Raw genomic sequence first — 11,013 nt, 5'->3', positions numbered from 1 at the left:
TCTGAATATCTCCCTGAAATTTTAAGAACTTTTCAAGTACTGTGTTTCCCCGAAAATATAACCTACCCCAAAAGTAAGTCCTAGCTTGATTTTTACACATGCACCCTATATAAGCCCTACCCCCAAAAATAAGCCCTAATTAAGCCCCCATCCACTCCAGGGCCAAGGGTGGGATGAGGCGCACAGTTAAAAATTAAGCTAGTGTGGGGATGGTGGGGTGGAGCTGCCCTACTTACTAGGAACAATCCGGAGCTCTGTTATCGGCTGCAGAGACATTTCCGGAAGGCCTCTGACAGCGAAAGGGAGGCCGGGGGCGATATGCGCAAGAGGCAACAAGCAGCCGCAGAAGTGGGCCAGAAAATAAGACCTGGTGCCTTTTTTGATGGAAAATATATATATAAGACCGATGTCAGGATTCCAGCAATCGCTCTAATAAAATCATGATTCTTGAGCCAAATGTTTTATGAGTTGGCAACCGGGTCTTATTTTCAGGGAAACATGGTCCATTAGAAACTCTGCCACTGTTGAAAGCATTGAGGGATTTTGTCAGGAAACATCCCTGAAATAATGAACCAAGGGGGCAAGAATTGTCTAGTCATGATTTAAGTCTTGGAGGAAGGGTAAACTAAGATCACATGGTGTAGTGATTATGAGTGGTCATGTTATGTGCTGGTTCTGAGTTTTAGCCTAGGAGCAGGAAAGGGTGAATACAATCTCTGACGTTCAAAAGAACATCTGCAGGACGTTGTTGTGAAGCAACAGAAGCATGGGAAGGTGGAAGATGAGATGAGTTATCTTAATTCATTGGAAGGACAAGCTAACATTTAATGTCTGTGGATCAGTATGGGAACAATGAGGAATGTTAGTGTGACTATATTCTCATTTCTTAGGGAGAATTTGAAACAAGCTTTAACTGTAAAAGATAAGATATTGTTAAGACATTTTTAAAAAACAGGATGATGGATGGATATAAAAATATGGATGCTATGATTAGCATCTCCTTAATGAGGTTTTCTTCTCTCTGCTCCAAGCCATCAGATCAGAAGAGTATAATCTGGAGCGGTGTTTCTCAACCTTGGCATCTTTCAGATGTGCAGACTTCAATTCCCAGAATTCCCCAGCCATTCCCTATGACTGGGGAATTCTGGGAGTTGAAGTCCACACATTTGAAAGATGGAAGATGCCAAGCACTAGATCTTAAGACTACAGAAATGGCAACTGAAAGCATCTAGGCCAGAGGTGTCAAACTCAATTTAATTGAGGGCTGCATCAGGGTTGTCTTTGACCTCGGGGGGGGGGGTAGGGTGGGCGTGGCCAGGGTGGGCATGGTCAGCTTGATGTCACTTGTGTCGGAGGCGCCTGTGGTGGCCCGAGCCCTCTGCCAGTGAAAACGGGCTCCCGAGCTCCGTTTTCAGCTGTGACGGCCTCCTGCAAACCTCTGCCAGAGAAAATGGAGCATGGGACTGCTGCCTATGGGCCGATCCCTCACTGTTCCCAGGGTAGCCTCGCAGGCCAGATTTAAGCACCCCGAGGGCCGCATCTGTCCCGCAGACCTTGAGTTTGACACCCCGATGTAAGTCAAACCTAGCTCTTGGAATGAAGTCACTTCACTCCACCTCCCAGCCATGTTTTAATCATAGCTATTGTCAACAACAACAAAAATACTCCTTTGGTCATTTTAGTTGCCATCAGAAAGGGAGTGGGGGAAAAGCAGTACATTCCTCAAATGCCTTAGATATTCACCTTGGCAGCCCAAAGCTGTCGGCGTGCAAGGATATTACTGGAGAGCATGATTGATGACTCTTGGCTATGAATGTGTCCCATTGGAGAATATACATCCAGGGGTTGCGGGGGGAAGACCAGGGTCAAGGGGGAAATGAATGATGTATTTTAGTGTCGGCTGCACCCAACTAATGCCAACATGGCCATTCCTAATAAAAGATTTTGTTTTTACTCTGAGAGACGCGACTAGAGACTTGTGATTTGAATAAGGGTGGATTTGTTGGAGCCCTGACAACTCTCAGGAGGGGAAGAATTTGGATGAAGAAGACAAGAGATCGGTGAACATGGGTGGTAGATGTCATTGACACAATACCCCACATCCACACCTGGGTTCTCCCCCATGCCTTCACGGATTTGGGGGGCCTTGCAAATGCTTACCTGACATACTGGAAATATTCTTTAGTGTGATTCCGATAGAAAACAGTGAACCGCAGCATCCTCCCCGAGATGAGCTCAGCCTTCTCTTGCAGCTGGGCCAGATGTTCTTTAGCATAGTCTGCAAGGAACAAACATTCAGATATTTTAAAGCAGGTTTTTCATGCGACACCTCTCCGTGGCAAATCTTTCCCCCTCCCCTCCACATGTCGTTTTCGCGTTGCTTCTTGTTGCCTCGAGTGGGTTTTCTCCTGCCTCCCTATCACTTCTCCCTCCTGGGTGGCACACCCTTTCCCTCCTACACAAGCCAGGCTGGCTGCATGGCAAAGTCTGGATTAACCACTTTTCAGCACCCCTCAGCCTGTTCCAATTCCCATCGGCTTGGGCCTTTGTCTCCCAGCCAGCTCAAAGAAGTGGTTTTTCTCTCCTCGACTGCTTGACTTTGAAAACTTCCAAGAGTTGCGTATGGGGCTTGCTTTTGCATGCAGAAAGTCGATTGCACAAGTCCTTAAAAGGCAGAGCTCCAGCTGGCAGATAAATGGAGAGAAATCACTCTCTGTCCCAGGGAACAAATAAAGAGACAGGACAGCCATTTGTCTAGAATGTTTTAGGGTCTTCTGCAGAAAAAACAATTACTACCAACTTGCCTTCCATCGAGGATCTGTATCCTGCACAAGTCCAAAAGAGGGCTGTGAAAATATCTACAGACCGCTCACATCCCAGACATAAACTGTTTCCAACTCCTTCCCTCAAAACGACAGTATAGACCCCTGCACACCAGAACAACTAGACGCAAGGACAGTTTTTCCCCGAAAGCCATCACTCCGCTAAACAAATAATTTCCTCAACACTGTTCAACTATTTACAAAGTCTGCACTACTACTACTATTCATCTTCTCATCACTCCTTATCACCCATCCCCTCCCACTTGTGACTGTATGACTGTAACTTTGTGGCTTGTATCCTTACGACCTATATTGACTGTTTCCTAGTATGATTTGATTGCTTATTTGTACCCTGTGACTATTATTAAGTATTGTACCTTATGATTCTTGACTCTTGCCGAATGTATCCTTTCTTTTTATCTACACTGAGACCATTTGCACCAAGACTAATTCCTTGTGTATCCAATCACAATTGGCCAATAAAGAATTCTAATTCTATTCTATTCTATTCCATTCTCCCTTCCCTTCATCTGTTCTATTCTATTCTATTCTCCCTTCATCTGTTCTATTCTATTCTATTCTATTCTATTCTATTCTCCCTTCCCTTCATCTGTTCTGTTCTATTCTATTCTATTCTATTCTATTCTATTCTATTCTATTCTATTCTCCCTTCCCTTCATCTGTTCTATTCTATTCTATTCTATTCTATTCTATTCTATTCTCCTTCCCTTCATCTATTCTATTCTATTCTATTCTATTCTATTCTATTCTCCTTCCTTCATCATCTATTCTATTCATTCTATTCTATTCTATTCTATTCTATTCTATTCTATTCTATTCTATTCTATTCTATTCCTATTCTATTCTATTCTATTCTATTCTATTCTATTCTATTCTATTCTGAAGCTATTTATCTTTGTTTCTAGTCTTCTTTTACTCCCCCCCCCCTTTCTTGCACTTTTAGCTTTCTCTTTGATTTGTTTCTTTTTTCTTTCTCTTGCTTTATATTAGTTTGCATTAATTTTTCTTTTAAAAAAGCTTTAATAAAAATTATTTTACAAAAGAGAGAACAGTGAGGGTTTTAAACTGGAAATTGCACAAAAGGAGGCACAAAAGATAGCCTTTATTTTTTTGCCAAAGTAGTTAATAGGGAAACAGGAGTGCTGGGTGGGGTAGAGAAATTCAACCCAGCAGCCCTTTTCTCTGCCAAAGAAGCCACTGAAAAGCCAAACCAAGTTCACTGTGGCTCCATTAAGAGACCGAAGCCAGAGGCGAAGTGGTGGGAGGGAGCAGCTAAGTTTATGAGGAAGCCATGCGAAACCCTCAGGATACACTACAAGGTTACCTTACACATGTAATGTTAGTCCACGGAATTAAACGTGAATCCTTTTAAAATACAGAAATAAGTGTTGGTGTTGCATCAATTATTTCATAGCTTTTGCCTGCACTGGCCTTAATGCTAGAAGAATGGAGGAAGCTGATTTCAGTTAGGTCAGGAAACAGCATCATGTGTGTCTGGTTAAAACTTCACCGGCAAAAGGCAGAAATTCCATTTTTAAAAATGAGTAGAAAAAGACCCTCAACAATTCAAGGCATGTCATGGAGCTTGTCAGTTGGGGATGGGTGCATGCGTCAGATGCCTGGGAAATCGGGAGATTCGGTCAAGTTCAAATGAGCATAAAGATTTCTTGCAAGCTTCAGTTCTCTACTAGATTCTGGCCAAGGGAAAGGGAAAAGTGCGGGAATTAAGAATAGAAATAGAACAGAATAGAATTCTTTATTGGCCAAGTGTGATTGGACACACAAGGAATTTGTCTTGGTGTAGATGCTCTCAGTGGACATAGAAGAAAAGATACATTTGTCAAGAGTCAAGAATCATCAGGGACAACACTTAGTGATAGTCATAGGTACAATAAGAATGAATAGAATAGAATAGAATAGAATAGAATGAGAATAGAATAGAATAGAATAGAATAGAATAGAATAGAATAGAATAGAATAGAATAGAATAGAATAGAATAGAATAGAATAGAATAGAATAGATATAGAATAGAACAGAATAGAATAGAATAGAATAGAATACTTTTGTTGGCCAAGTGTGATTGGACACACAAGGAATTTGTCTTGGTGTAAAGGCTCTCAGTGGACATAAAAGAAAAGATACATTTGTCAAGAGTCAAGAATCATCAGGGACAACACTTAATGATAGTCATAGGGTACAATAAGAATGGAATAGAATAGAATAGAATAGAATAGAATAGAATAGAATAGAATAGAATAGAATAGAATAGAATAGAATAGAATAGAACAGAACAGAACAGAACAGAACAGAATAGAATAGAATAGAATACTTTTATTGGCCAAGTGTGATTGGACACACAAGGAATTTGTCTTGGTGTAAATGCTCTCAGTGTACATAAAAGAAAAGATACATTTGTCAAGAGTCAAGAATCATCAGGGACAACACTTAATGATAGTCATAGGGTACAATAAGCAATCAAATCATACTAGGAAACAGTCCATATAAATTGTAAGGATACAAGCGACAAAGTTACAGTCGTACAGTCACAAGAGGGAGGGGATGGGTGATAGGAACGATGAGATTAATAGATAATAGTGCAGACTTTGTAAATAGTTGGACAGTGTTGAGGGAATTTGTTTAGCAGAGTGATGGCGTTTGGGGAAAAACTGTCCTTGTGTCTAGTTGTTCGGGTGTGCAGGGCTCTGTAGAATTCAAAAGGGTGAGCTGGACTTAGATCTCTTGTGGGCACAAAGGGACTCATGGCTTATGATGCATTTGACTCCTCCCATGGGCTCATCCTGGTCATCTCCCACAGTACGGAACTGCTGATGGTTTCACCAGAACACCTTACCCGTTGCAGGAAATCTACCAGGTAAGCATGGAAATCTCCTTTTCTATTGGCCCTTTTCCTTGCCCACTCACCTCCTGTGCAGAATTCAACAGTCTCACTCCATCCAGAGACGAGGTACTCTCCATCGCTTTGCTTCACTGCAGTCTGCACGGCCACACTGTACTCTGTCCTGGGACTCAGAAACCAGTGACCCCTCACCGTCATTGGCAGGGCCACTGCCTTAGCTACCAGCTTGGTAGGGACATCCTGCAGGGGAAAAAAAGAGGCCAATCTTGTCAGGAAGCCTACTATATTTGGGCCGTGGACTTTGCTGGGCCAAGGCTGTTAGAACATCATCAGATCATTGACAGAGAAGGGGAAGAGGTTCTAGAACAGTGATAGCTAACCTGTGATGATCCGGGGCATAGCACAAAGGCAACACAGTCAAAGAAGCAATGAGTCACTTTATTATCTCCAACTTTGCCCCCAATGTCCAGGCTACCTTCAGCTGGAGAAAAACTCTCCCAGGAACAGCCTTTAACTGTAGAAAATTCAGTCCAAAACAAGGTACACACAAACTGTAACTAAAAATCCAAAAAAACTAAGCTGAAGTAATTAACTTGACAGGGCAGGAAAAGGAATTTGAGACTTGAAAGCACGGCAAAACTCACACAGTTGGGAAGATGCCAGGAACACAGATAAGCCACGACGATACCTGATAAATTCACATTTGCTCCCAACAACTTGCTGTGTGCAGCTTCCTCTTTTATACACTTGTGTTCATTAGCTGGGCTAATGAAGGGAATCAGGGCCCTTTCCTCCCCCGTAAGTCACACAACCCACGTTGCTCCCTTCTCCATTCCTCCCTGCGTGCCCTAGGATGAAGAGGGGGTAGGCCTGGGTCTTCCTCTGAATTCCCTCTGCCTTGTTCTTCCTCTCCCGGCTCTGCCCAGCCGGACTTTGCCCTTCCCCAGTTTCTTCCACAGCCAATGGAGCCACACTCCCACTCCCTGTCAGCTGTTTGGCTTCTTCCTTTGAGTCAGATTCCGACAGGGGCATGACATAACCTTTTTGGCACCGAGTGCCCAAAGCGCACGCATGCATGTACATTCCCAAAACGCAATACACACATTTTCCCTGTGCATGCATGCATGTTCCCCATGCATGCGCCCCACCTCCAATGCATACACTTGCATCTCTGCGCATGTGCGCATGTCTCCCCCACATGCGTCCCCCACATGCTCCCTGCCCCCCATTCATGCATAGCAGACCCAAAGACCACCTGACAGGTGGGAGGCATGCACACATGTGTGGCACAGCTAAGGTGGAGCGACGGCTCACACATGCCATAGGTTCACTATCACCGTTCTAAAATTTAGAGAAACCATACATGGATGTTGTGGCTCTGAGGTTTGAGCCTGCTTTATTAGAGGATGAAAACTCGGACAATGGGGAAGAGGAGGTTTTGGAAATGCCTTCCTCCTCAGGACCTTCCTCTTCGGCAATGCCTTCCTCCCTGATTGTGCCTCAGGTGTCAGCAGATAACCGGGAGGGAAGACCTGAGGCTAAAAGGAGGAGGGCGTATCAGAGTCTCTGACTGAGAATCAAGCAGAGGAATGCTGGCTTGATGCGAGGCAGCGGCGTAGGCAAAAGTGCGAGCTGCAACGCGGGAGGAAGGGACGAATCAGAGACTGAGATGAGGGACTGACACGCCCCACAGGGAATAAAAGTGGGTGTGTTCGCTCTGGGAACTTGTTCGGGACAACGTGTTACTTATGGAGAGAAGCTTCGGAGTATCCTGTGTGCGGTGACAGCTTGTATGATTTGTATTCCTGCTTTCTTGTCGGACTTGGCAGACAGCGTGTGGGAGACTGCCAAGAACTTTATCGGCTCAAGGAATTTAACTCTATAATTACTGGTTTTGCATGCTTGTTTGTATTCAGTTGGAAATTTGGACTTCTCACTTCTTTTGTACAGGTGAGACATAACACATGGATATCTATGACAAGACACAACAACATCGCCAGTGTCCTGATACCATCATGTTGTGACCAGAATGAAATAACTCACATCATGTACAATTGTACAATCTGACATTCAGTTGCTCCCTCTATGTCAGGGGTGAAAGATCAGATCTACACATGAAGGTCCAATTAAACTGATTTATTGCTACTCTTGCCTATGCATGGGAATATTCTCAATTCACGGTTAGCACCTGCTTGGAGTTAGATAAGGATCAACATAATTTAACGGAGATTGGATTTAGTCCACTTGTGGCTACATAGGGATTCTACGCCGATCCCTCTTTTTAACTCCACCCCAAGGTTCTGCCACTCCTTTCCTTCCCTCTTTACTCCAAGCCAGATGTCTGTGGAACTGAAGCACATTAGAAGGATATTGGAATGGATGAAATTGGAAGTACGGTGAAATTGGGAGCAGAGCATCTTACTATCCCAAACATTACAAATGCTATGCTGAACCTTTAGAACTGTGAAACCAAAGGAAACAGGCACTATTTGATTTCAGTTCTAGATTGTTCATAATGGAATCATTCCATTTCCTTTCTCCATCTGTTTCTCTCTCAAGGAAACCCCGCACAATGCAAGTGGCCAGATTTTAGAGCATTCCAAAACACGTTATTTGGAGCAGTCTTAGTTAAGGCGGAACTGTGGTTAGACCTGATAGGTCTCCTTGGCATCCTATAGGACAGTATCTCAAAGGTGCTTTTTTTTTTTCTTCAAAAGGCAACTGGACTGTTTTTTTTTTCTCTTGAGGAAGAAGAAGAAAATGTTTCACTCCTCATCCAAGAAGCTTCATCCGTTCTGATGGCAGGGGGATGGAAGGATAAGACTGACAGTTGAGGATTGGATGGGGGAGGGATGGAGGATGGGTTCTGATAGGATGGGAGGGGGGATGGAAGGATTGTATTTCTTTGCAGTCATCTGGTTGTTAGCACTCTCCTTGAGAGCTCTTGAGGCCACTTAGGGGATTTATCTGTGCCCGTGGAGTCACCGGAATCAGGGTGCAATTGGTTGTGGAACCTTTTTAGAACTGCTGAATAGCAATAGCACTTAGACTTATATACCACTTCACTGTGCACTCTCTAAGCAGTTTACAGAGTCAGCCTATTGCCCCCAACAATCTGGGTCCTCATTTCACCAACCTCGGAAGGATGGAAGGCTGAGTCAACCTTGAGCCGGTCAGGATTGAACTGCTGGCAGTGGGCAGCCTGCAATACTGCATTCTAACCACTGGGAAAAGAAGGAAGGAAGGAAGGAAGGAAGGAAGGAAGGAAGGAAGGAAGGAAGGAAGGAAGGAAGGAAGGAAGGAAGGAAGGAAGGAAGGAAGGAAGGAAGGAAGGAAGGAAGGAAGGAAGGAAGGAAGGAAGGAAGGACAACAGCACTTAGACTTATATACCGCTTCACAGTGCTTCACAGCCCTCTCTAAGCGGTTTACAGAGTCAGCCTCTTGCTTCCCCCAACAATCTGGGTCCTCATTTTGCTCACCTCGGAAAGACAGAAGGCTATGTCAACCTTGAGCCTGGTGAGAACCAAACTGCCAAATTGCAGGCAGCCGGCAGGCAGCAGAAGTAGCCTGCAGTACTGCACTCTCACCACTGCGCACTGAAAGGACTGTGTTACAGAATGGAAATAGGTGGCGTCTTATTCCTCCCCCTCTGTCGAGGGAGGGGTATTCAATTCCAAACTTAAATGTATTTTTGAATCCCTTATTCTTTGAAAAAAACACACACCATCTTTTTTTGGGGGGGGGGGAGGGGGAGCACTTTTGAGACAACAATGACCTGGATCACTGATAATCTCCACAAACTCCAGGACAGTGTTTATCAACCTTGGCAACTTTATGATGTGTGGACTTCAACTCCTAGAATTACCCAGCCACACATCTTAAAAGTTGTGAAGATTGAGAAAACTTGCCATCGGAACTTGACAGTGACACCTAAAATAGCACTTTCCAACCTCTTGTGGTTTACATCCCTTCTATCACTTTGTTGAGTGACCTGGATCCCATGATAGAAACAAAAATGCCACTTTCCCCAAGGATACCTGTTTGTTAATAGCCTTTCTGTGACCTTTACAATGTACTATAAAATCTCCAGATATAAAGTTTTATCACTTACCTTGTGCCCCCTCATCCCCTAGAGAACTGAAGATGCAGGTGGTCAGGGTTCCAGGTAATACACCCATAGCTGCCTACTTCCAGCTACCTGTGAGAATGTCCTTGGTTCTCAGGGGAAACCATTTTGTTTTGGCTACAAAACCCCAGCTATCTCTATTCCCTCCCCGCCATCCCTCAGCACCTGTCATGCCCCTGTCAGAGTCTGAATCCGAGGAAGAAGATGAACAGCTGACAGGGAGTGGGAGTGTGGGTCCGTTGGCTATGGAGGAAACTGGAGAAGGGCAAAGTCCGGCTGGCCAGAGCAGGAAAGAAGTAGAGCAAGGGAGAGGGAGTTCAGAGGAAGACCCAGGCCCACCCCTTCTTCATCCTAGGGCACGCAGTGAGGAACGGAGAAGAGAGCAATGTGGGTTGCGTGGCTTATGGGGGAGTTGGTGCAAACTGTCCAAACATACTTTATACCGTAGAATTTGAGTTCCTGATGTATACCCAGTGAATAAACATCGTTTTAGGGACCCAACCAGCTTTCCTATCTTACTTTACCCCATTCTTACAATTCAATGAAATATCCTTTCCCCCCCAAAAAGAACAATAAGCATCCAGATACTGGAGAAAGAAAGTTCTCCCACTCTGTTTTGTGACTAACAACTATATTATGTAAGCCTTTGTAAATATTTAAGCAGCTTTTACCAACACGCCGTACCTTTCCATTACTTTTTTTGCTCCCAGACAAATTGTTCCATTAAAAAAAAACACACCTTCCATTTGAAGTATCCATCAGTCAGGAGTGTTGCAAAAGGTTAGTCATACGAAGGATACTTAAAAATTAGTTGTTTGAAAGTATATTCCATTTAGTAGGAAGTTGACTCATAAAGGCAAGTTCCATTACATTCAGCTCAATCTAAGCATCTCCTAAATTTCTCTAAAAGCAAAGTTTGCTTTTAAGGTTTTATGGACGTGGGACTTAACAAGCAGTGTCCTGACATCTTCCTCTTTTTGGGTGAAACAGAAAGAAAAACATCCTGTTTAGGTTGGTCCTTCTGAAAACACTGTATTATATTGCATCCTTTTTAGTAGATGATTTTGACTGGTTAAGTGTCTTCACTCATGTTCTCTAAACTGTTACTACAATAGTCAGTAAGGTACACATCTAAGGGAACTAGATAAATTAGATATTGCTCTCTTACATTAACAAAAATGTGTGT

At 43.7% G+C, this 11,013-nt stretch overlaps 1 protein-coding gene across 1 annotated transcript in view; it reads right to left on the bottom strand.

Annotated features, from left to right (window-relative positions):
- PHYHIP (phytanoyl-CoA 2-hydroxylase interacting protein) overlaps positions 1–11,013 on the bottom strand; it is a 65,726-nt gene that overhangs the window by 7,372 nt on the left and 47,341 nt on the right. Inside the window, exons 3-4 of the mRNA XM_087969649.1 lie at positions 5,767–5,941; positions 2,161–2,278 (exon numbers count right to left, since the gene is read on the bottom strand). Coding sequence (XP_087825775.1) covers positions 2,161–2,278; positions 5,767–5,941 — 293 coding nt within the window. The remainder of the gene's footprint in view (positions 1–2,160; positions 2,279–5,766; positions 5,942–11,013) is intronic.

This window comes from Notechis scutatus, chromosome 7, assembly GCF_049901735.1.
Source record: "Notechis scutatus isolate UNSWTSFEM ecotype Mainland chromosome 7, rNotScu1.2, whole genome shotgun sequence".
NCBI lineage: Eukaryota > Metazoa > Chordata > Lepidosauria > Squamata > Elapidae > Notechis > Notechis scutatus.
This window is presented reverse-complemented; position numbering and strand designations above follow the sequence as displayed.